At 39.7% G+C, this 26,674-nt stretch overlaps 2 protein-coding genes and 1 long non-coding RNA gene across 3 annotated transcripts in view; 2 read left to right on the top strand and 1 right to left on the bottom strand.

Moving 5' to 3' along the window:
* Positions 1-550: 550 nt before the first annotated feature.
* On the bottom strand, positions 551-18,737 carry LOC147220803 (ankyrin repeat and fibronectin type-III domain-containing protein 1). Its single transcript, XM_086170869.1, has 19 exons — positions 18,617-18,737; positions 16,389-16,805; positions 15,797-16,067; positions 14,973-15,173; positions 13,695-13,808; positions 12,215-12,312; positions 11,863-11,953; positions 10,383-10,490; positions 10,158-10,257; positions 8,978-9,107; positions 8,754-8,873; positions 8,419-8,525; positions 4,620-4,734; positions 4,044-4,210; positions 3,728-3,905; positions 3,069-3,231; positions 2,493-2,659; positions 2,091-2,295; positions 551-1,866 (listed from the first exon to the last, which is right to left on the bottom strand). The coding sequence occupies exons 2-19, from the start codon at positions 16,548-16,550 to the stop codon at positions 1,193-1,195; spliced, it is 3,171 nt and encodes a 1,056-aa protein (XP_086026995.1). The 5' UTR covers positions 16,551-16,805; positions 18,617-18,737; the 3' UTR covers positions 551-1,192.
* On the top strand, positions 2,155-10,118 carry LOC147220804 (uncharacterized). The gene is made up of 5 exons (XR_015107966.1): positions 2,155-2,366; positions 2,474-2,582; positions 4,613-4,758; positions 8,481-8,542; positions 8,799-10,118. It is a non-coding gene; the product is annotated as an uncharacterized LOC147220804 (long non-coding RNA).
* A 2,321-nt stretch (positions 18,738-21,058) lies between the features above and the next one.
* Positions 21,059-26,674, top strand: part of mei1 (meiotic double-stranded break formation protein 1) — a 49,366-nt gene continuing 43,750 nt past the window's right edge. Inside the window, exons 1-5 of the mRNA XM_086170110.1 lie at positions 21,059-21,202; positions 21,418-21,541; positions 22,834-22,884; positions 23,859-23,932; positions 24,747-24,852. Of these exons, the coding sequence (XP_086026236.1) occupies positions 21,059-21,202; positions 21,418-21,541; positions 22,834-22,884; positions 23,859-23,932; positions 24,747-24,852 (499 nt within the window). The remainder of the gene's footprint in view (positions 21,203-21,417; positions 21,542-22,833; positions 22,885-23,858; positions 23,933-24,746; positions 24,853-26,674) is intronic.

The following is a 26,674-nucleotide window of genomic DNA, read 5'->3' as shown; positions in this document are numbered from 1 at the left end:
CACTGAGGACTCGAAACTGAGAAATTAAAAATCAAACTCAGTTGTGATAGTTTATGTCCATCCCATGTAGGAATGTGACATCCCTTAAGCTACCAAAACTAATGAGGGATGAGATGTTGCGCCTCTGTCTGCAGTCAGTGTTTTCTGTTATCAAACATCTTGCATGAGAGAGATGGAAAGGAGGTGAGGGCAGAACCCAGCAGTTCATTTAAATTCATCATTTGTTATAGGGGAGTTTTGGTACCATCAGGGACATTATGCTAAAAAACACTCCCTTCTGGTGTCCAAACTTTGATGAAAAGTATTCGCCTCAGTTCACCTTCAAGGGACTGTTTGTTCAGTAATTCACACAGAGCACCTGTGATGGTAGCATCATGTGGGAAATGATTTAACAAACTGGCGCAAACCAAACCTGACTGCAGCAAACAAGAACTAGTTTGTTTTAGTAGAATAGTTTTACTTCCATATTTCATTGACCTTTAGTAATCAGTCGGAATGCCTGTCAAACTCCCAAATGAAGATCTACACAAAAAACAAAACATAAGCTACATGTATCTCAAAGCAATTCTCATGAAAGCAATAGTCGATGGAAGGGATTATTAACAGTATTTGGTAAAGTAACAAAGAATAGAGAGGGTAAAGAGTCAGTAGATTTTGTTAAACACTTTGTGCTGAAAAAGCAAAACACTTCTTTATTTTGCTGGTGGTGTCACTGATTACAGCTCTGAGATCAGTGACTGGAATTTGTTCAGATCGGAAATGATCAAATTTATCCCATATTTGTCATCTAATGACTTCCTGACTTTGTAACTTTGTGACTACATAATCTGAGGATTTTTTTTTCTCACACAATTATGAGAAGAACACAGGTACCGACTCAAATATCAATCAAGGAATACTGTACTAAAAACTAATGAGCATTTAATAATTTTTAGTATTGGTATTTTTTTCCCTGCGCTACAGCAATCCTTTTAACCTGCTGACAGATGAATCATACAAAAACTTTGAATCTGGCACCCACATGTTCAACATGTTTGAGTATTAGTAAGGATTTTTTTTTTTTTATATAAGTTCCCACGTTCACAAGGCCAGGCACACACACACAGCTGAGTTATTGGTTTTGAACTGACAAAAGTTAAAAATAGGCCATTATCAGGAAGAGCTGATGGTCTGTCCGATTCTATCTTTGTCCTCACCTGAAAAGACTGTTCTTGGTCAGAGAGCCATCGCAAGTTTTATCTTCTGGCAGAGAATCCCGGCATAAGTCCGACACGTTGCCAGGGGCATCACTCACCGCTGCATGAGAGGCAGCAATCTTTTGTCCCTGTATCACTGTATCTTCTGCATCTGAAAGCAGGCTTGGTGTTGACTGACATACGGCCCCATTCATCAACTCTGAATCCTCAAAACCAAAGAAGGTGTTGTTTTCACAGATCCCCAGTCCTAAACACTCCAGCATTTCCATTACTGAGGGTGTGGATGGGCCGCTGGGGGTCTCCTCCTCTATACGGCTCAGAGTGGGTAAAATGTCCACCAGCTCCGCCATCTCCATGGGCTGGATCACCTCTGTGATGCTGGATGGGAAATCCTGATCTTCACTGTAAGACTCCTGTGTGTCCAAAACGGCAAACGCAGCCTCTGATGGTGAGACAGCGCCAAGATCCAGGATACTTTCACATCCTGCTTCCGATTGGCCTATGGTTGTCAAATCCAGGGTTGACTGAGCAACAATATCAACAGGGTAGCCTCCCTTCGCCACGCCTTCCACCAACACCAGCTGGGTCTCATCGGCAGCGACCATGACCCCCGATGGAGGCATGACCTCAGCGGTGACCACATTTGGTGGAGTCACGCTTACTAAGTTCTCTGAAAGCAAAATGTCAGTAAAACAGAGGGATGAAAGATTATTTCCTTTGAAATATTGGAAGAAATTGACAGGCTAACAATGATCAATGACTCTACAACTTTTTCTGACAAGTTTCCGGTCATAAATTACTCTATAATCTTTTGAGAATGACAGGAGTAGAGGCTTGTCTTGGTGCATGTGAAGAGGATCTTTGACTTGAAAATGCTGAAATGTAACAGAGAACCTGTGATAGCTCTTTGAGACTGAAACCGATAAGGCCATGTCAGTCTGGCTGTCAGTCGCTCCTCCTCTTCGTCATCATCGGGACGCGGTGGTGGATCTCCTCCCATCACCAGACCCAGAGGCACCGCCCCCAGCCACTGTTTAGACCGAACACACTGCAGACAATCCATAATCCAACGGGCGTCTCGCCACAGTAAGTCCAGGCGCTGAGGAAAACAAGGCACTTGAAGGATTAATATTTTTCTTTCTATTAAAAACAAAGATGAATGTCCCTGTGGTAAGAAATTCAACTAACAATAAAACCACGTATACATTTGTTAATCTCATTTAATCTTCATCACGGACACTCAAAAATGTAAAATCTTTCATCCTTTTTTCAACAAGTTCTTTGGTTCCATCCTACCTGGGAAAGGTCAGTGACATGGCTGAGGCGCTCGCGGGCATCCTGCACCTCCTTGGTATCCAGGGCCTCCCGGAGAGCCTGCTGGGCCAGGTGAGTGTCCAACTCCAGCCTGACATATGCCTGACAATATGCAGACAGGAAGTCCCGCTCAAATGTCCAGAAATGAACTGGTGATTGGAGGAGGGAAAAGAAACCTCTAAATTCATTTGCATCACTGTATCTTCAGCGCTCATTACGGTTTAACGTGAACCAAATCTTACAAAAGGATTTTGTTGGGAGGATCAAAGAGCTTATTGGAAAATACATTCAAAAAATACAAGTGCCAGGACTTTAAACAGCTTGTTAAATTTCACTCTGAATCTGTGTGGTTGCAAATTCAAACATTTCATACTCTTTCTTCAATCTGAAACATAGTACAGTACCTATGATGCCTGAAAATATTTGTTCTTATTTGATGTTCCTTTCTTGTTTCTTCATGTCACAGGAAATCATCATGTATATAACCTTAACTTTGATGTGCACAATAATTTGATAGGACTTTGTGTTGTTGGACAGAAATAGTAGCATTCTCCCCACCCAGCTCAAAAATCTGCAATGGCAGAGTGAGACATTGCTCCTTGGTCCCCACCAGGGGCCAATAGCTGGAGCTGAAGTCCTCACTGGGAGGCAACAGTAGCAGCATGGATGCTTTGTCCCCAAACTGCAGCAGCTCCCGGGTGTAGACACCATACTGATAGGCCTGTCGAGACACAATACAACTGATACATCCCTTTATATTGAATTTATACAATATATTCTAATAGTAAAACCATCTCTGTCTCTAATATGTTGCTCCTGTTTCCAGTGGAAGATTAATAAATATCCCTGTCTAGCCACTGCAAGACTGCACCAGAGGCTACTACAGGGACATACTGTAAAAAAATGAGGTGAAAAAAAAAACTCCGGGATATAAACTCACAGTAGTGCATTTCTTTGTTTCATGACTTTCACCCTGCCAGTCTGTATATTGACGTAAAACTTCTCTGATACACTATTAGTATAAAATACGGTGTCATAAAATAGAAAAAATACTAAGGGTCATATTCTAATCATCACAAGTAGATCCATTTAAGTGGTCACACCGAACCCTGAGGTAAACTATTACCTCTCATAAAATGTGGTATTTGCAGAGAACCTGAACAGGTTTCGGAATATTCCTCCAATTATTTTTGTGTGTTAGTGTGGTTTGCAGTTACCCTGTAGAGGGGGATGTTGAGCTTTGTCAGGAGTTGTGTAACTGCAGCTCTCAGGGAAAGGACAAAATCAATCAAACCGCTGTTTTCTGTTGAATTATCCTCATTACTACTCAGCAGGGTTTGAACGCTGCCACTGGCCGAGGTGTGCACTTGGCTTTGGAGCCACACCCACTCCTCCCTAGTAAAGCCAGGTCAGATGTGAGAACCACAACATTCAATGTTAAAAGCATGAAATAATCACATTGGTAGATTTATGAGCTGTTGGGTACAAGCTGTACCACAAGGTAACATCAATAACCTTTAGGTTTTCTGATACCTGGACACATGCGCGTTATGTCTGACTCGCGTGTGACAGAGCAGATTAGGCAGCTTGTGAGGCACCAGAACTCTTATTTGGTCCACTGAGCTGCAGAGCTTCAGGATGCCCACATATAGACCAGGATGAGTCCACTGAAGGCTGTGTCTGTGGAAGGACAGCTTCTCCTGTGGACCAGAACCAAATCATTTTACATATTAAGTTTACACATTGTTAATAACTACACATTATAAGTCAATTTTGTAGGCATAAAGGATGTTTTGACCAACTTCTGGAATGCCTTTGCCCTTCCCACACTGTTCTCATACAATGGAAATGTGAACCAGATGTCCTTCAGACATCATTCCTTCATGAGAGTATTTGTGATCTGCTTGGCAACTGGCTTGAAATCTAACATTTCCTAACTTGAATCTGTCCAATTAGACATCTATAATAAATATCAACGCTCACTCTGATCTCTCTCTCCCATCAGGAGAGAGGTGTTTTCCCTGAACCACAATGTGAGTGTTACAATGAAAAAAGGTCTAAAACCCACATTCTGCCCCAATTTTGTCTTTTCCACAAAGTAGGAGTCACCTTGAGCTGCTCGTAGAGCATGTCCATAGCAGTGGGTTCAGGCTGCAGAGGAGTTCTGCTGCGGTTCTTCTCCAGGCGAGCCAGGGGCATCCAATGGAAAGGAGGGTCAGGAGGACTTGGACCGAAGCAGACGATTCAGGTTAGACGTGACAAGCAACAATAAGGCTACAGATAAGCAGAATTAATTAACATGATTCTGGATTTATGCTCAGCAAAACCGACCTTGACCCTGGATCATTTATAATCTTCTTTTAGAAAAGGCTAATGTGTTTTAAACCACAATTTTCTTTGTAAAAGCATGACATTTATAATACATGTATAGTTTGGTACCCTGGAGACTTCCGGATGTGGATCAACTGTAAAACTACAATCTATTCTACTCCACTTGACCTATATTATGCCTCTGATACTCAACACAACGCTACAGGATCGTTCACTCAGGATCTTTGCTGCCAATTTATCCTGCACACAGGGCTGTGGAGGTCCTGGAGAAAGGAAAACACCCTGGACTGACTGTTTCAACAACTGCTTGTTTGTTTTAATTTATTCTTATTTTGATTAATCTGTTTTTAAATATTCATGCTGCATTAGAAATCAAATCACTCCTTTATGCCCAAAACCTGGTCGATAAAGGCGATAAGACAGTGGTTAGTACCACTAGCTATTGCTATCACGTCAGATGCAGCGGGAAACGCCGCGTTCAAGAGTGTCTTAAAGTGGCTAAAACAAATCTGGCGCTTTAAGTTGGACGCAAGGTACATAATCTTCTGTTCTTTTTCCCCCTCAGGTGCCGACAATTCACTGTGATTGCGGTAAACATCGAGTCTGCGTACTGCTTACATTTTAATTGGTTTTGTGCTTCATCTCAAGTGTGAAACAAGCGGTCAAAACTGAGTGTTTTGTAGTTGTGTCGAGTTTACATATTAAGCTAGCGCTGCTAATCAGTGCTAATCCCATGTTTGCATGACGTAAACCTGTTTTTTTGAAATCCTGACAGTTTCTGTAATGACCGTTGCTAATTGGCATTTGTCTTTCTGAAGAGGCCCAAATGCTCATAGAGAAAAGTGGAGACATAAAATCTTTCATGAATATTTGTTTTGCTTGAAAAGCTAATGTTACACTGTATCATCGTTTTTTTTTTTAATGTGATACAAAGTATCCCAAATGCCAATTTGCTGGAACTTACTACTGATTTTGTTGAGTAGCAATAACAGAATATGGTTTATTTTTTGTGAACGGAATACAATTTGATTTGAAAACATGGCTGAAGATCCATCTCATATCTCCTCTAACAGTATACATATTTGTTGTGAAACATATTGTCAACAGGTGGCAATTATATTGAATGTGAAGTAAGTTTCATTTTAAACCATTTTCATTCCATACCGCCATACTGGCACTTTAGATGGATGCACACTTTTAAAAAGCCTGTTCCTTACTTCTCAAGAGACTGTAAGCGAAAAACACTACCAGCCCAGATACAAATAGGCCTGAGTTCGATAACGCTCATTGCAGTGTTCTATATTTTGTCTTTCTCAAACATAAATTCAACAACAGTTTTGCTTGTTTGCAGAACAGCTTATCACTCTGGATTCCAATTAGGTCTGTTCAACCTCCCTCTCTGCTGGAGGTGACATGTTTGGTGCCACCTCATCGACTTGTTCCTCACAGTACCGCCTTTATACACTGGTCTTTTTACAGAGGTACTCCTGTACATCCTATGTCTGCGGGAGTTGTTTCTTTTTATAAATGACTCAGGTTAAACTGGAAGGACATTGAAAACTGGAGCGGCCATTAGAGCCTTTGTTTCCATGTCATTGACTCTCCAGGTATTTCACTCCTGCTTATTGTCTTGAATTTTAAAAATATAGATATTGTGTAAGAGCCAGTGATGGCCTGGAACTCTAGAAACTTTGGGATTTATCCTGAACTGGAGACAGGGTGAGATAATTGGAATGAATGCATGTGAAGCTATTCCAAGTCCAGAATGTCTCCCTGAGCACTTAAATATCCAGCCCTTGATACACGATTGATGAACCATAACATGTGTGACCACCACTGCCCATGAGGTTTTTTTGCAGCATGGGTCTGGGAGACACTAGGTAACTTGGGAACTAGAAACATTCAAATAAAATTGGATAGTCATAAGATTGGGCATTAGTGACCCAGTTCAACATTTGACATTTCTTTACAGTGAATGCCCATGTTCTACATAGTTGTGATATTTGTTATTTTCCACTTCCCATCGCATGCAGACAGAGAGTAATGCTGTTACCCAGGTCACAGCAGAATGCAAGTTAATCAAAATGACTGGATTTATTGAGAAGAATTCTGACCTAGACATAGATTTTGAATCAAAGATTAAATTACATGTTTAAAATTTCATTCAGTACCTTCTGAAATACTAATGCCTGTTGGTAGTACTACTTTTTAACAAATTCACCATTAAAAGTTAAAGATATAACCAATTACCATGAAATCACAGACAGACATGTCTGTTTTCACATCTTTTTATAAGGAACTCTCATGGAAGACATGAATTGCTTATGACAGAAAGTAAAATAGTTGCCTTAGCCACTGCAATGCTGTTTTGCAGCAACTCCACATTTGAAAAGCTTGAGGCCCTAGAGAATACTGCTGTGCGAGGATTCTGCTTCATAAGGAAGTGAGCACCTTTCTATTACTTTTATTTTTTGAATAAGAGAGGTTCTGATTCAGGTGAAGCTTAGTTGTGTGGATTCTGAAACTGACAGTCGATGTCAGTTTGGCAACTGCAAGATGTGAGTACAGGGTGAAATATCTTGTGGAAAAACTCACAGTTTGTGAAGAGCGGCTACAAAAGATAAGAAATTAGAATAATTTTGTTGTTCCAGTTTGAATCCATGTTTCTTCAGTTAAGACTTGTGATACAAGACAGAGATCATTGATATTGGGGCTTGTGAATCGTGTGACTTTTTCAGACTGCTTGTCTGCTACATAAAATCAGGTAGACTAGTTTGATTGTATAAATTTAACAATTTCAATATTATTTACTGTTAATCATCATGATTGAATAGTTTATTTGCAGCCTTTTGTGTCTTTACATTTATTTATTAAACACTGACTGCACATTACCCTGTACCCTGACTTTTGAATATGGAAGAGTATAACTAGTAACAGAGGTCTATCACATCGTTATGGATAGTTTGATCGTATAAGCAGGCTTTTGTAAATATGATGGTGGAACACTTTTCCTTTAAATATTCTGAAACTAAATATTTACATCATGAAGTGATGGGACTCAGCAACAAAGTGGAACTTTGTTTTTCAATTTCATTCTCATTTCTAAAAATTGAATTGAAAATTGTAGTAAATAAAACAATTAATCTGATATTCTTTCCTCAACCTTATTCTTGAGGTAATAAATGAAATTTCCCTTCCTTGAAACTAGCACCCGAAAGGTTTGTTATAGCCTGAAATGAAAGAAAAACTTTCCACAATAAACTAACAAATGTCGACCTTTGAAAATCATTAGCTACTGTTGACTCTCTTTTCAATAATATTACATGGCTGTGTTTGTTTTCAGTTAGAGTGCTTGTTCTTTCTTTCTTTGGTTCTTTAATTTGGACGTGAACAGATTTGCAGCACAGCCCCCCATTTTTGTGGAAATTCTTGGATGTCCATTTTTCTGCTGGAAGTTTCCAGCATACTCGAGGGCCAGTGTGTTCTAGAGGAATAGACAACACCTCTGATCACAGCTGTCACCTGAGTGAAGCCATAAAAAGGGCTTGACAGAATAAAACAACTGCATCTATCTCACCTGGGAGGATTTGGAAACTCCTTCAGTGTCACTAATAAAATGTTTCCTTGTCTGTCTTTCAGTGGTTCATAGTACACTTGGCCAAGATCCATTGTCCCCAGGGAAGACTGAGCGCAGAGTAAAGGTAGAGGAAAAAAAGAAAACAAATATGAGACAAAAGCATGACAAATAGATGCTCACATAGCAAGTTCTGAGCTACTTGTGGTTGGAAAGAAGATGTAAGATTTCAGGAGGCGGTTAAAAACATAGGAAGATGTATAAATAGTAATTAAACCGACAAATCAGCCTTGTTTTTTATGGTTTTATGCTATAACCTCAGTTGCTTAACTTCCTACCTGCATCTGGGAAACAGCTGTTAAGATGTTGTGTCTGTTCTGCAGGAGTGAGGAGGGAGAAGAATGATATGAGGAGAGGGCCTGCTGCAGCCAGGGGACCTGTTTCCATGCACAGGACAACTAAAGGGAGAAAAAAAAAATCAGTTTCAAAATGACAGTAAATTTCATGGAGTTTATGTTAAACACAATGGAAGATATTGGTCAACAGTTGTAGCAAAAGACACCTTAGCAAACCAAAGAAAGTTATTGGTGAAGGAGGTTGAGCAGCACTGGATCTCCACCAGCGGGAGTTGGTCTTCGGCTGTCACCAAAATGTTTTCCTTGTGGTAGAACACTGTTGCCAGGTACACACCCCTAGAGAGAAGAGTTGTGTTTTAGCCACTCTTCTAAAATTATCTGACATCCATTGGTCTGTGGTAAATTTGGCATGATGACTTTCCAGCTTGATTTGAAGTATTTTTATTTCTCATTCAATTTTAAAAAACTATTTAAAAAAAAAAAAAAAAATTTAAAACTATCATCAGATGAAAATGCACTAAATCATATGAAAGCAAGGAGGACTGTGTACGTAGAGTGACGTATTCTATCAGCAACGCTGTCGGTCAGTGAATCACTCAGGTGACTGAAATAACTCCTGGGCAAACTGGATTATTTAAAAAACAAGCCAGGATACCTCAGTGACATTTATTCACAATTGTAGCTCTGAGTCAAATATATTTAACACCTTATTAAACTGCCACAAGACTTTATGGTCAGGTAAACTAGTTAAAGTGGCCTTAAAATTACTTGACCCTGAGGTTAATTGAGAATTAACCCAACACAAGAGTACTTGGTTGGTGTTATTCTGGGGTTACTTCACAGAAGCTTTCCAGTTTTTCCCCTGAACTATTAGTGTAGTTTTGTTCAAAAGAGATTGATGTCAATCTGCCATTAGAATCACAACATAAGCATGCCCCACTGTAGAGAAGACTTATGCGTGGTAACAATTTATCCCTGCAGCATTCTATGTGTTGATCTCACTCCCACTTATGATTAGGCTCCTGCAGTGACATTGCTATTATGGATCCTCCCAGGTGTTTATGGTCTAGATGCTTGTAATTTAAATGATAAAATCAAAATACAGTGATAAGTCATTGCCTGGAACTTACAGTTACTCTATCTCATGATATTACAACTTCCCATTTGTAATGTCTTCCTGAAGTATTTTGATGATCGACTGGAAAGTTGTGTGTTCCCCTCATTCTTGCCTCATATCACATAACGGCAATGGCTTTGAGGGATGTGTTGTCCTATTGTGATTTTAGGTATGTGTAATCTGTCAAACCATGACCCCATCACACAGATGCACGCACACACACAACACACACCCTCACAGAATGATAGGTAAGATGGATGGTAAGCTACCTCTGTAGGAGGCGAACGAACTTGGTGGCAGAATGGAACAACTGTTTGAGGCCACGAGACATTGACAGACGCTTCGTGGGACTTTGGGCTTTAAGACTCTCTGTATAAGAGGGTGATATATGGTGATACAGAATGGAATCATATCTGCTGAAGTGAAAAAGCCATCTTACATTATCAACATACTTTATATGTACATATCACTGCACTAACTTCTTGAGATGCTACCTGTGCAGATTCCTTTGTAATGTGGTTCTCTTGCATCTTCCATAACTTTCTTTAAGAGACCCTCACGGTCTCTGAACTGCAACTTCACACCGATGCATTCCTTCCAACCTATAAAGGAACAAAATATCTTTTGGCATAGAGAAACTCATCTACGATGGTGATGTGATTTGCAGGCAGATGCACAGAATTGCATTTTCTCATCTATTTTGTATACTGGTCATCCTGCACTGTGGGTCAATTCCAGCTCTAATTGGCCAAGAAATGGGGTTTGAACTGGACTGATCACAGAGCAACAAATAATCCCAAAACCAATCACTCTCATTCACAAAATTAAATCTATTTTCATATCAACAGGTTTGTTATTTGAAACCCAGACTGATTGCCCCAGAGTTCATCTCTCTCACGAAGTCATTGTTTCACTTGTTTTAAACAGCTGAAAACAAACCTGTCTTTTCATTTCAAAAGTAAATTGTCTAACTTGAGATTCCCCAAAGATTTCTGCTGCAGGCAGAAAATAAAGAAGCCAGAAACATGAGAGCCTCATTATCCCTTGAGGAGGGTGAGGCATACAAATGTTGTATGCACATACTTGAGTAGCCTTGCTGAAGCATATCCAAACAAAATTAGATTTCTATTACAAAAATTCAGGCAGATTTTTTTTGTTTATTTTCTCACTTTGGCTCTCCTTTTGACTACATCAATGGTCAAGATCATCTACATGACAGACTTTACCATCATTAAATGTATGACTTTAATTCTGGTGGCACAGTGGTTAGCGCTTCGGCCTCACAGCACGAAGGACCCTGGTTTGATTCTGACAAGGGAACCTTACTGTCTGGAGTTTGCATGTTCACACTGTGTCCGTGTGGGTTTCTCTGGTTTCCTCCCACATTTCACAAACACGCAGCATTGGAAAGAAATAGGAAAAATTGCACTCAGTGAGTGAGCGAGAGAATGTTGTCTGTCTTTGTATGTGGCCCTGCGATTGACTGGCGACCTGTCCAGGGTGTACCCCGCTTCTTGCCCAATGACAGCTGGGAAAGGCTCCAGCATCCCCTGTGACCCTGAGTGCAGGATTAGCAGCAGGAGATGGATAGATGGATGGATGGATGATTTTAATTCTGATATTCCTATTCTTGTCTCAAACTTCCCCTTATTTTATAAACATCAGGATACACATTTTGCATGGTTACACAGTGATGTATTAAAATTTACAGCATGAAATGTATTGGGACGGAAGACTGATGCAAAAAATACGCAACAATGCTCTGATTGACTCTAGATTCACAGCAGTTCTGTCTCGACATTCTTAGTGCTGCACACAGTAAGAATTTATAAGCTACTAGCCATGAGAGTATTCTGTGTCATCCATGTTGATTTTAATGTCAGGCAACTACTTTTGTTGCATGGGGACAAGGAGAAACAGGAAGGCATCCTGGCAGGGTGTGCTCTTCAAAGTTTAGCATCTCTGTATACTCACTGGAGGGGGCAGCACTCATTGGAGTGGAGCTTTGAGGCAGGCCCCATCCCTTCACGTTATAAGCACTCACTCTGACAAAGTAATCCACTCCCTGCATTTTAAAAAGAGGCAGATTGACATCACACATCACACTCAAGAATCGTCCATTGCGAGATAACAGAAGTCACACACTGTCGATAGAGGAAAGAGTTCTGTTGCTGGAAAGTGTTCAGAACAGGAGCTGATGGTGGTGATGGATGGATGTTTGTGTGTGTGTGTGTGTGTGTGTGTCTGTGTGTGTGTGTAAGTGCGTATGTATGTGTGTGTGTGTGTGTGTGTGTGTGTACGCGTGGATGTTTGTGTGCTGTCTTACAGCAGTGAGTCCTTTGATAATATAGGAGGGGTTCTTGGTCTCGGTAACTTGGCCTGAGCCAAGGATACGTTTGAAGCTGGCTGACAAGCTCCACTCCACTGTGAAGAAAAACAATCTCACTGACAGATTATCCTCCGGCTTTACTTGAAACCACCACAGGGGACAACTAAAGATTTGAGCAATAACAAGTGTGGTAACCTATTCTGTCTAGGTTAAAATCTGTCATCGACAGCAAAGTATGAGACTTGTCCGAGTGATTGAGCGATTATGGCGGATAGTTGTCTTAGATATTTATCCTTAGTCATCCACATCAGTACATTTTAAATAGCTGGCTCACATCACATTTATCTGAAGCACGCTCTCCTCTGATCTAGTCTTCACCCTCCCAGTCCTGGCAGCAGTGGCCACCTGCAGCTATGAGTTTATGACACAAACACAACTATGCAAAGACTGTTTTCGAGGGTCAGAAGAGACAGCAGTACCCCCTCCTCTCCCCCTTGCTCAGGGCCCTGTTTGCATGCAGGTGCAGGTGCACACTGTTATATAGAAATAGAGCACAGTCCTGGGTAGTCCTGGCAGAGATCCAGGTCTGATTTATACTCTCAGACAGACACGCAAAGACATTATGAAGATGCAGTACGTCACCACTGCCTCAAGTGCATGTGGTGCATGGTTCAGAAAGGGAATCCTGAGTCCTGTAATTAATTCATGGTGTGATATGAGTTAGTCAAAGGCAAAACACTAATAATTCAATTTAAAGGTGAGCCCAAACACTTGGGGTCTTATTTACCAATGGTTTGTATGTATAAAAACTATCAAAGCAAGGCAATTGTAATCAGTAGTAACACTGAGAATTTTATCAGCCAGTATGTGATTACAGTGCATGTACATAGTTTATGTACATAGTACATAAACAATACTGCACCCCCTAAACCCCACAAATACTATTTTCACTTCTGCTCAGCCATTTTTTCCAGCTAGAAAATAGAGCAGTCTGTTTGGATACATGCCCACTAGAGAGCTATGTAATGATATTGAGGCACAACTGGACCAGTCTTGCACTGGTACTGTTAAATGTCAGCTGACTAATAACATCATGAATACCAACCTATGGAAGCACAAGGACGGTACCTTTTTGCCATCTCAAATTCCTTTGTGGTTTATTTGTAGCCCTTTCCAATGTGTTCTGAACTTTTTACAGCAGCATTTGATAATATTTCTTGATAAATTTGATAATGATATTTCTTTTGTTTTTTTTTTGCTCTGAACTGATTTTCAATGCAACCATATCAGCTTCCTTTATCAACAAATCACAGGTATTATCATTACTATAAAACAAACACTTTGACTAAGAGGCAACAACAGAAGTCAGACAAGCTATTTGAAACCTGTAAATGTAAATTTTTAGTTAGACTTACCATTTCTTATTCCATAATAATACAGTATATATTAATGAAAGTATACCACAGTGAATATCTACCTCTGTATCGGGTGATGAGCCCCATGGTTTCACCTTCCGGCTCTTTGATCGCCACGAACAGGGAGGATATGCTATTCACCAGTATGGACACATGACTGGGAGGGCCTGGGACTTCTGGAAGTAAATTGAAGTAACTGCAGTCAAATGATAACAAAGAATCCCTGCCGATGAGGCTCCTTACTTTTCACAGAAACACCTGTGAATTACGACCTTCTATAGGAGGACAGAGAGGCACACCAACAAAAACGCTCAGAAACTTCACCTTGTTGGCTCAGTATTGGCTCAGTATTGTACATAGTCTGAACCTGCATATTTTTATAAACCGAGACTCTGAACACAAGGCCATATATCTTTCCAGTCACAAGAAAATCCTATCAAACAAGCACACTTAGATGCATAAACTGTTTTAGAACTCCTGAAACCCTGCAGAAATTTAGCATGGCAGAAATGAAAGCCGTGGTGACAGGTTTCTTACTTTGAAATTAAATAAATAAAAAAGACACAGAGGGACTGAATGGTCAAAAGCTTGGTTCCATGCTGCTTCTTATATAATTGTTAAAAGAGTTAGACATAGAAGGAATTAGAAAAAGTACCTTAGTGATATTTTTTTTAAATCCTCAGAGATGTCTCACGGAGAGACATTAAATCACTGCAGTCTCCTATTTCTGCATGCAACACAAACCCATTATAAACTCTGAAACTGCCTAACAAAAGAGTGCACGAGAAACAGGATAAATACTGAGAAACTTCTAAAAAAGTTTCTTGGAGTTGTATTAGAATTTTATTATTGATATTAAAATATCAATAATAGCAAGAAGAGATTAACAGAAAACCATATGATCCTATCAGCCTGATTTCTTATTTTAATATTTGATATCTGAAGATAAGGTATGATGAAAAAATCTTTTATTGTTCACACAATAGTTAAATTCCCTATATTTTGTCTACCTATGTTCAACATGAGGAACAACCTGGGGAAATAGATTTTAAAAATCCCATTGAACCTTTTAAAGTACTACTAAAAACTTGATTTTAATCGCACTTTGTCCTCCTGTAAGGTATGCCAGTCGTACCAAAGCCATCAGGGTGTTCTCCAAACATCAGTCCACCACTGTCAGCGTTTGAATTGAAAGCAAGCTGCCATTGATGGTGTGGGGAGGGATTGGGGGCTTTGGCGATGTGAGACGGACTATGACAAATGCGGCAGTATCGCTGTTTCCCAAAAGGTTAGTGCTGCAAGAAACAAACAAGTAAAAAAGCTAGGACAGGGCCACTGACCTGTCTTTTGGAAGTTCTCCTTCATTCGGCAGTACAGTTGCAGCCTGAGGCTCCAGAGGCGGATTTGTCTGTGGACGTCAGCCTGCGCCTGAGGCCCTGTTACCGCCTTCCTCAATAAGTCCTTCTTTCTTTCCTCCACCCTTTTAGTGGCCAATGTGACAAGAGCATCCAGCTTAATGGCCCACTCGGTTGGTCGGGAAACTGACAGGACCAGGCATGAAAAGCGACAGAGAGGGTCTTAGTGCCAAACATCACCAGAATAAACCAAAAGTTTACACATCACAGCAAAATTCTATATATAAACACATATTTTCCCATCTACAGTCATCTATATCATGTTGTGATTCCAGAGATTTTGAAGTTTCCATTTGAAGAGATTCTCTTAAAATTTGTCTCAAAGTTCTTGAAGTGACAGAAAAAATTTACATTCGAAGTTCGGCAGCAAGAAACCAATTATTCCTGATAGGCAGACCGTACGGGAAAATGCTCCTTGTGTAACTGCTGAAAATAAAATCCGGGAGTTATTGCACATTACAAACGGTGTTAGAGATCTTCAAATGTACCCACACCTGTTAACTGTAAGAGAAATGCTGAAGAGAAGGCAGACATTTTATGGTCAATATAAAATGGTCTTAATGGATAAAAGCTAGTGCATCCAGGAGTTTTATGTTTTTCTTATAGGGTGAGCTGTCATTTTTAGTCAAGCGTTATCAAGGTAAAACTGAGTGGCACGTTGGGTTGTCCATACAGTATGCAGTTAAATAATTTATAGATTTTTCATTTGACTTACGACACACACATAAACGTGATGGTAAAGCACTCACAAACAGGGTTGTGTCTTGCTCCTGCCTTTGTCAACACATGGAGCAGTGGTGCATTGTGGGTAAGGGCCGCCACATCCAGGGGGACGAGACCTTGTTCGCTCACCCTGTTCACTCCCTTCTCCCTCTCTCTCTCCCAATCCTTCTCTTTCTTCTCTCCTCTCTCCCAAATACTGCCCCCTCCTCCCCCTCCATGATGAAGGTGGTCTCGGGACAGCAGGTTTTGCACTGCCACTGTGTCTTCATTTTCCACCGCTTCCCACAGGCTTTTGTACTAATGGGGAGCAGGGTAGAAGTGGTTTGGCCGGGGTCGGCGTGGTTAGGATGGGTCAGGGAAAAAGACAAGAAGAATGGGTTTGTTAAGGTTTCATTTTCCGAGGCAGAAGGAAGAGAAATGCTGCAAATAGACAGAAGCGGTGAATGAGATGACAACGCAGGACAAACTCGAATGGTAAATCAGAGCAGCTGTCGAGCCGGAGATAATTAATTCACAGCGACACGCTGCATCATTTCAGCTATTAAAAAAAAAAAAAAACTCTGTCAGGGTTCAAACCAAGCAATCGTACCCTCTCAAAATGACATCTTAATATCTTACAGCATCTGGAGACTTGCCAGTGTGTTTGGGTGTGTTAGTTTCCCCGTCGACTGAAGAATCGCCACCCCTCAGTCTGATGGACAGGTTCCTATAGATTCGTTTGGGCGAGACAGGGCCCAAAGAGCGCCGGCGCTGCGGTGGGTCCCTCATGGATACGGACATGACAGGACAGGAAGGAGAGGAGCGGGATTTAAGAAAAGATAACTGAGGAAGACAGAGGGCTGTTGGGATGGCAAGAGCTGAGAGGACAGACTGGTCTGTTCATTTACAATGTGGGACCCTCAGCTTAAAAGTCAAAGTCAGAGTCAAGAGTGAAAAAAGGGTGGAAAAAGAGACATCTGGAAGATAGAGATGTGATTGAGGAGAATGTGAGGAGAGGTGAAAGTCATCAGAAACCTCAGGTGTCTGGAGTGGAAGCTAGAGAAAAAGAGAACAAAATAGTCAGGTTCACACCAGTTCTTAGAGTAAAAGCAATTTACCCTAACTTGAAAAGCTTAGCCTTTTGTGAGAAGATAGGCAGATATAAGTAAGAATACTTGCACATAGAGTTGAAAAATGTCCTTAGAACACTTTTGCACCTCTTACCCTTCATCTCTTGGTATTATTCACTGACAGCGGCTTTATTTGCTCTGAATAGAGTCAAAGCAAACAAAGCAACTGAACCATTAATCTCATTAAAGGGAAGCAGATTTTTGTGAACAACCCGCAGTTCTCAAATCATCAGTTTTGTCATCATGCAGTCATGATGACTGGTTACTTTTGTGCCTGTCTTGGAAGAACACATGGAAGAAAATAGAGCTCAGTTTGTCCGCTATCAGTGCATCTTTTATTTGTGTTTCCTTTCTCTTCCTCTTACTATTCAAATCCCTACAATTGGAGCATGTTTGAAAAGAGATGGGTTTCCAGAGCTCTATGTTCTGCAATCTCTTTTGCCTCCATGTCTGAAAAGCCCTTGTTTCCTGACTGCCTGACTGTCCTCGTGTGAAAGCGAATACTCCCCTGGCAGCTAATTGAAATGTGAATAATGAGCTTTGGCCACAGTGACGCCACATCTCTCAGAGACACATTATACCTGCTGCCATCACCTGCCCGTTTGGGAAAATGTGTGGGTATAGGGGTAATACCAGTCACTGTTATGGATATGGGTTCTCCTCCTTTGTTTGTTGTGTTTTGCATCAGTTGTGGAAAATGCTGATGAGACTGCTGAGTCTGCATATTAGCTTTAGTTTTGGCCATATTTAAGATGTCTTTTAAACCACAGCAGGTGAAACCTTCTGTTTCTAAACAAATGTATTTGCAAACTGTGCTGTTCCTGCAGCAGTGTGGACTGGTGGGGTTGGTGGTGCTAACCATCCAGAAAAGACCACTGTCGACCCAGAAACAATTGTCTTGTGAAATCCGCTTTGAGATGAAACAGAGATTCTGAAAGGGATGGCATGTTTTTGTTTATCTTATCAGACTCTACGCATGGAGGGTTCATTCCTTTGCATGTTGTATTCAGTCTATAAACAAGTGAGCCTTGTATGCATATCAGTTCTGAGAAAATACACAAAGACATACACAGTCAGGTTGATGTATACAACACTAAAGTCAGTCTAATGAAATGATGATGACAAAGCATTTCCCATTACACAACTTAGTAAATTCATTGTGGTTTTGCTGCGTGTCCGAGTCTGCACCACAGTACCTAAAGCCATGTTTTTTTGTTCATATGCTGATAACTGGAATCTGATCTGGTACACCAGTTGACACAATTATATTTCTTACTGTTTTCATATTTTGTGTGTTTTAATCCAAGTGTGCTGAAGATCCTCCACTAATATTGAGCTACATGGCGCAACATGCAATCAGCAACAAACATGGAAAACATGGAAAACTATTAATCTACCTATTTTTACAAACTCAGTTATTATATTTCTATAAAGGAATAGAGCAACTTGTGTTTGAAATTTTTTATAATAAATATCTGAAAGAAAAACTCGGAAAAGTAATTACTTGAGGTACTACATCTAAAATTAATTTTAAGCTTTCACAAAGTGAAATGACTTTATCAGACATATTGTTACTGCCCCTGCGTTAATATATCTTACTTTGAAAAAGTAATTAATTAAAAGCATTTTTGCTCAGACTCAGATGTAGCGAATGGCGCCAAGAAATAGGAAGACACAGCAGAAATATTTTTTACGCAGTTTGCGCTGTAAAGCATATTAAGTTTCTTTAACTCTTACCTCCGTGCAACAACTTTCATTTTAAATGTTCTTTGCAAAAGTAGCACTACAGTGTGATCTTCTTTTTTCCCTCCTTTCCAAAAAGACTAAATATAATCCATCGTACAGACTTGAGAACTTCTCGTCGCTACTGTAGAGACGCACCTGAACGCCACGCCCGGATGAGTGGTGCATTCACGTAATGCCCTCCCGAATCCGCCCCCTGGTTCAACTCATGATAAAATTCATAATAAATTCACACAGAGCATCGTGCTGAGGGCAGGGGAGGAGGAAGGTGGAGAAAAGCCAGAGGGGTTATCTCTTTCAAAATGTTAAGATTTGTTTATATTCACAATTCTACAACACACACAAATTCTGTACAATAAGCAAACCGTTCGGGGAAAAAAACGCACTTTTTTTTCCCCTCCTCAGTGACCGCAGGCGGCTGTCAGTTATTGACACGGACCATGAACACACCACTTCCCTTCGAGCATCTAAACACCAGCGTTCACCTTGGTTGCAACAGTTTGTTACACAAATACACGTCCCACTTTTGTGTGACACACACACACACGTCGTTGACCACACATTGGGTCCGTTAAACCACGCGGTGAGACTGTGGGCTCACACTTTTTTCCACTTACGTCACCCAAAAAATGATAGCCATCCCCTTATGTGAGTGTGGGTGTGTGAGTGTTTGTGGGTGGGTGTGTGTGTGAGAGAGAGGGACAGAGACAGCAAACAATGCCAAGTAAATGATGTGCAATGCAAAGTGTTAAGTCCTCCCTCTAATGCTCGTTTGGTGCTGATCTCTATTGGCTCCAGGAAAACTGTCTGCATGAAACAGTTGTAAATAAATAAATATGACACAAAGTGTGCGGCCAGGTGATTGGGGTCCTACCTCAGCAGCAGTGAGAAGTGTTCCTTTGTCTGTGGGTCACCCCTCAGAGGGGCCACTGGTGGATTAGGGGACCGATCAAACACATACAAATATTGTTACAGGTCTGCTGCTCTCTGCGGCCATCTTCTGCACCCACAAACACAGACTAGTCTGCAAAACATCAGAGGGAGCAGTGAGGGCTAAACACATTGTGCGCTTGTGAAGTATGCAATACACACAGACCCGCAGGATCATTCTGGCCGCACAGTAACCCAGACTGTGCTATATTGTACTCTGCATTAATGTGCAATGAACTGTTTTTGAGCAGAAGTAGTGCAAGGTTATTAATTGACATCTCAGTAGTGGTGTAAGCTCACCCCCACACGCAATCATTAGATAGCTGCTCAGTTGCCAAGAGGCTTTTGTTGTCATGGCAATAACAAAATTGTGGCCCTCATCACAAAGTGATGCAGCAAAACAAACTCAGTAACCCACTGTACATTCGAACCATATTATTCAACAATTACACCGCCCTGGATGACACTGAGGCAAAATTCTGAGGATAATCAGACAATTTTTTTATAAAGTCCTACCTTTTGAAACTTCAAATGCAGTTCAAATAAAATAAAAATAAAAAAACCTGAACATTAAATATATTTTCAAAACTGTGGAATATAATTATGCAGATGGTCAAACACACAACAGGAGCCCAGTCTCTATCAGCATTCACAATTCAAGTTATCTAATCATTCATTGTTTTAGTCAGGAAAAATTGCCTGTTGTGTGTAAGCGTGATTTAAACTAAAATTTGTGCTGCCAGTATTAGTGCACTCTTATTTACTTTTTACACACATTTTTTATTGCTTTCCTTTTTGGCCCAATTAAAACACATTGAAATCTCTGGTCAATAGTTTGCCCTTTCCAAATGTTGTTGAAATCATATCACTTGACATTTTATGCTCAAACTTTTTAACTCAATTGATAAAAAATGTCATATTTATCATCTTGATGTTTTTAATGGTGAAGTTAGTGTTTTATTTCTGTCGTTTGAACTCTGGCGGTTTCAGTCTATTTGAGTGGTTTACAAGTAGTTCACCCCTCAACGGTTGTTATATTTCCTTTACATATTACTGTCGCAAGTCGCATAGGTGAATAATACGTTTACTATCGCATTCTTGACCGTTTTGTTTTATTTGTCTTTCTGTGAAAATTTGATAATATTTGGTGGTTTTCTCGAGCCATGTTTGTTTGGGGATCTTTGTGATCTGGCAACCCCGCCACGGTCAACGGCTAACGACTTGTCGCTCTTCACCTCACGGTTAGCAGTAGCTAGTTTATGTTTTCGACTATCTTTGTCGACCAGGAGAATTGTGCCAACTTCCCTTTTTTAGAATTAAATTATAACACGCAAAAATTATTTTTTTGGATATCAAGTTGCTCATTAGTTGCAGTTTAGCACGTGTCTTACGCTTGTATGCTAGCAGTTAATCTAGTCTTCATTTCATACGTGTAGATGTAATTATTATATTTCATATGGCGATCAAGATGTGCCTTTACTTATGTTTTTTTTTTCATCAGACGAAATGTCGAATGTCGATGTTATTTACGAAAAGATTCACGCCAGACACGACCCGAGGTGGAGCAGGCGACTGGCGGCGGCAGAGAGCGACGGGCCGCTACTCTGTGTGGCCTGCGTGACGGAGATGATGGAGAGCCGGGAGGTATCGGTGAGGAATATTTGATATTTGAAGAAAATACGACTGTACTGCCGACAAGGGACGCATTCTTCTGGGAAGTGGTACATTTAATATTTGTCTGGAGGCTTTTTATGAGTTTATTTGCTTATCAATTTATTTACTTATTTCACTACGAATTTGTAGAGCAATGCATGGTATCCCATTGTTTTACTGTGCAACCTCAAATCTCTGCCTCTGCCATGCAGTCAGTCAGGAGGTCCCTGGCCCTGTCTGGGGTCGCTGTGGTGCTGAGAAGTTCCCCTGGAGCCCTGAGTGAGCTGCTCCAACAGGACAATAGATTCTGTTTGCGCTTCACAGCATCTCTGCTGGGTAAGAAACCGAGTCAGAACAGCACGATAAATAATAAACTTTCAAGAAATGGTGCTGAAACCCCGAGGAGAATGTTAAAAGTACAGTGAAAGTAGTTGCATGCACAGTAATTGTACTATTATTTGACATACAAATACATTTAACTAAATTAGTACTTGAGCAACCCACTCATGGTAAAGATCAATGTTTCCTACTTATATACTTCTCAGATATACAAATTTCTTTTCCCAGGCCTGTTTAAGTAAACAGTTATGATGTCATCTGTTTTTTTTTTTACTTGGAGTACAGTACATGGTATGACAAATGAAATAAAGACACCCCCCATTCATTTGTTTTCCCCTGTATCCCACAGGTAATAAATACAATTTCACAGAAATCAGATTGTCTGTGGTAGTTTTTCAGTCCTCTTTCCTTTTAGGACTTTATTGGTAATTGTTCAAATGTGAACAACGCTAGTCCAGTAATCTCCCAAAATCCACAAGGAAAGAAGCTGTGAACCATATTCCTTCGACCTAAACAATTTTTCAAAACACTTCTGGCTGGACCAATTCATGAATTGGATTCCTATTGAAAAAAGTTTATATTTTAACATATCAGTAGTTTCAGATTAGTTAAATGGGTGAAGGAAGTGGATGTTGATGTTGGACAGTACCGGTGTTTATTGAGGTGTGTTGTTGCATCATTTATTGCTTGTATGAAATTCACATGCAACTAAATATTAGGATTGATGAGTCCTGGGATCATGTGGACGCTGTTGCTGAATGTTTGGTTAATTGCAAGGATTATTGTTTTATAGATTATAAATTATTTTACTCTGAGCTTTTAGTTGGTCTCTTATTTTCATTGAAAGGGGGTTTGTCCTTAGAGAAGGGACATCAATGCATACTGTACTTTTATGCTTTCCCTTTTCCAGCTTTTGAATATTCTTTAGACTGTCCCTTGTTTTTTGTTTGGTGGGATTCTCCTTTTTTTTACCCTTCACCCCCTCATAGTATCATCCACCTTTGAAACTCCTCTAGAGATGACAGGAAGCTGTCTAGTTTTGTGGTGAGAAAGTTTCACTTATTATTTTTTTATCGATTACCTTATTTTCTAACTTCCCCCTGAAAGTCAAAAGATGTTACTAACAGAGTGTTAAAAATGATTTAAAACAAGAACAAAATAAAAATGATACCTTTGCCAAAATTGGTTACATATTTATTGTCCGTTTCCCCTCTGATGTTTCTTTATATGACAACTGTGTTATGTTGTGGATCATGAAGTTCAGTCTTTCTTTGCTGCTCTTTTCCAAGATTTGCTTCACACTACCAAGGACCCAGCCACTCTGGAAAAGGTTGACCAAGGTGAATTGAAACCGCGGTGCTCTTTACATAACTCCCACTAAGTGTTTGTGGTAAAACACATGCATATTTACAGACTCAAACAAAGACACACTGAGAGTTGTTTTGCTCCTCAAATCCTTTCTCGTGTCTTCATATTGGCCTCTTATCGAGCAAACAGTTTGATAAGGATTCAGATTCAGTTTATTGTAGCACTGTCTTCCAAAGGCAAAATATTTGGGTGAATTCAAATGGCTAACCAATTTTATACCAGCTCTATTGAAAAGGCTTAGAGTATACTTTGCAGTTACAGTCGGAAGAATGCCTAAAATTTGACATTGTCATTGCATTTCACATTTAGAGAATATTAATATTTTTATGTCTGTCTTTGAGGAGACCAAAGGTTTTTTTTTGAGTGTAACATCAACAGAACACATTTATAAGGAGGCCAGCTTATTAGAGCCTTGCTTTGGCTGGAGAGCTCCAGAACTGTATTCACAGTTGGCCTGCAGCTGCAGTCAGCCACTTATTGTCATGATTGATCGTTTTGTCATGCAAAAGGTCTGCTGTAAACAAGAAAAAAAACGTTTTTGTAAATTGCCCAAGCAACTACAAATTTCATTCATGATTATAGGTGAAAACACCATTAATAAATATTTAGATCCAGGAAAATTTTGTTACCTTTAATAATGACTCTTGAATGATTAGTGGCTGAATGTTGTTTGTGATTCATATTCTGTCGGTTTTGTAAATCATTTTTGCAGCTTGTAGCCTGCAATGATTAGTATATCAAGGTCCAAGTTTTCTGAAGGAACACACTTTGTCACAGACAGTACATTTATGAGATGAGTGGAACAGCCTTAAAAAACCTCAAGTTCTGAACTGTATTTTATGATTTTTTTTCCAACAACATAGGTATTTCACTGTAATGTATATGTTGTATATTTAATAATTATGTGTTTGCGTGTGTGTGTTTTGATCATGCACGTGTGTTTCAGTTCTGGTTCTGCTTCTTTTGGACCTCCAGAGTGATATGTTGTGTCAGTTTGTTTTGGATCATATACACAAACAGGTAAGAAAAATAAGTATAAATAAAAAAAGAAATTTCTCCTCTACCTGGGGAAATTGCTTGTCCTTAAGTGTTTGAAGTGCCTTTGTAGACTGCAATGCTTCCTGCCACATTTTTTCAGTAAACAGAATGTGTACATGTCATTCAGCATTAGATGCTGAAATTTTGTCAAAATTAACATATTGCAGACAGATGTTCTTTACCTGATTATAATTTATCCTAAGTATTAAAATGTTAAAAGAATTGGTATTGAATAAAATTCCATTGTGAATGCAGAAAGGTATGTTACAGTGTATGTGAGTGGGAACATGTCTCTGGGTAGTTTTGAACTTTTTACAACTACAGGTCATTCTCTTAGGTTATTCAAGTTAAGGTCTCTGTGCCTGATACAACTAATAATATACTTTCAAATTACGAAATGTTCAGTATTGTACCTTTACGGATATATAGGCAGAGTGTAAAATTTATTTTGTCTTTCTAGTGTACAATTTTGAACCTTTGGTATTTGTATTTTCACTTGAGTTGTGATTGTTTAATTTAATAGTATTTTAAAGTATTTCATAGCATAATTATTATGATATGACACCAAAAAAGCCTTTTCAACTAGAATTTTCAGGAGCATGAGATTACACAGTCTATAAAATCATACAGTAAATTAAAGTTTGGGATGTATCAATTTAACACCCAAATTATCACATCATGTAGGAATCAACATCTGTATAACTTTATCCAATTGATAAGTACATTTTCTTTTCATCTTTATGTTCTTCTGTATTACTGTACCAAAGCAATATTATTTCTTACATTCTCTTTCTAGCTGAGTGACCAGTTCAGTGTTAAGGATTTCATGTCTACGTTCAACTTCCTGGGGAGTCTGATGGATACGGTCCCAGCCATGTTGCAGAGCCTGGTCAATCACCACAGTGAGGCTACAGCTCACAGCCACATGTCATCACATTAGACTGAAAGAAACATTATTCTATTGATCAAATAGTATAATTTTTCAAAGTAGCATTTTCATTTATTTTTCTAAATTGCACTCTTAATTACATATTTGCCATTATGCAATGTAAGAGTGCATAACATCAATTTGTAATTGAGGAGCTGGGCTCTATATTGAGAAGCAAGTTCATCATATCCAGGATCGTTTTAAGGAATCAGTCTTGACGTCACAAATATATCCCATTTGGGTGCACACAGATTCCCTAAGGTTATCAGTTATTAAAATAACCCAGGTTTTCTTGTTCACATTGAAGCAAACATCTGCTTATCTTTTTGGCTTTTCTCTTCAGGGGCCGCCATAGCAAATCATCTCCCTCCATCTATCTCTATTCTCTTTATTCTCTCTAACATGAACTAACTTCATGTTGTCTTTCACAGCATCCATACATTCCTTACTTTGTCTTCCTCAAGGCCCTCTGCGTGGTAGTTCCAACCTCAGCATCATTCCACCAATATATTCCCTGTGTCTTCTACATTTCCAAACCACCTCAGTCTGGCCTCTCTGATTTTATGCCCAAAACATTTGGTATGTGCTGTCTCTCTGATGGACTCATTCCTTACTTCATCCAACTTCCGCATTCCCAAATAGAACCTCAGCATTTTCATTTCTGCTACCTCAAGCTCAGTCTCTTAAGCCCCTCAATATGGCGAGTCTCAACACTGTCTTGTATATTTTCCATTCTTGCTGATACTCTAGTATCATACATTCACCCTAATACTTGTCTCCACCCATTCCAACATGCTTGCACATTTTTCTCCACCTCTTTTCCACACTCCAATATTTTGGATTGTTGATTCCAAGTATTTAAAATCCTCTCCTTTCTCTCCATGGAGCTGCAAATATGAGTAAAATTCATTGTAAAATGTAGTATCTCTGTTCCACAAATGAAATTGTGATTTCCAAAGAATATTGATTGACTAAAAAGCTGTGATTTTTATACCTTAAATGTATCAGGTAGTTCCAGCATATGTAACCACAGTGACAAACTGCACTGGTAAGAAAGCCCTCAACAAGATGCTGTTATCCTCAAGTAACTCAAAAGTTATCCCTAGTAACGCATCAACCCTACATTGCGATACTGATCTATGGTCATTTTATTTTCTTCTAAGCTTAGAATGGGCCACTTTCCAAGTGAGGCCAGATTTCATCAGGTTCGACCTGCTGACTGTCCTCATTGTGCAGAAAAGGGTATACAAGATTCAAAGCTATGAAAGGGCAGCTGGGGAAGATGGGGTTGAGGGCTATGAGTTATGTATAATTTAAACCCAAGTGGAATAGAAGGTTATGAAAGAATATCTAATTTGCTGCATTCCCTGTATTTTGCATGGTGATATTGGCAGTTTATTCCCTACAGACAATCTTTTCCCTTTTCAATTATATCCTGAATGCACATGAAAATTAGTTGTACCATTCTCCCACTCTTGAAATGGTCTTTGCCATGCTGTACTCTTCTGCCTCACCTATGCCAAATAAGAAAAACTATATTTTAATCCTTTCCCTTTAATATACCCAGTTCACCTCTTTCGAGCTCAGATGAACAATTTCCGCTATGCTCTAGCTGTAGTGATGTATCAATACAGTGTCTGCATTTTTAATTCCAGCCAGTGTCACACCAGGGACTGCTAAAATACAAAATCTATAATAGTTGGTAACACATATTCATCCATAGTCTATCCCTTAAAATTCTCCATATCCCTGCACAGCATGATGCTGTGAGTTCTTCTTTCTCCAAGAAGACCTAT

Source organism: Fistularia commersonii, chromosome 23 (genome assembly GCF_037954325.1).
Source record: "Fistularia commersonii isolate RoL2024-O1a breed Wild chromosome 23, RoL_Fcom_v1.0, whole genome shotgun sequence".
Lineage (NCBI taxonomy): Eukaryota > Metazoa > Chordata > Actinopteri > Syngnathiformes > Fistulariidae > Fistularia > Fistularia commersonii.
The sequence above is the reverse complement of the archived record's forward strand: the minus strand, read 5'-3'. Positions and strand labels throughout refer to the sequence as shown.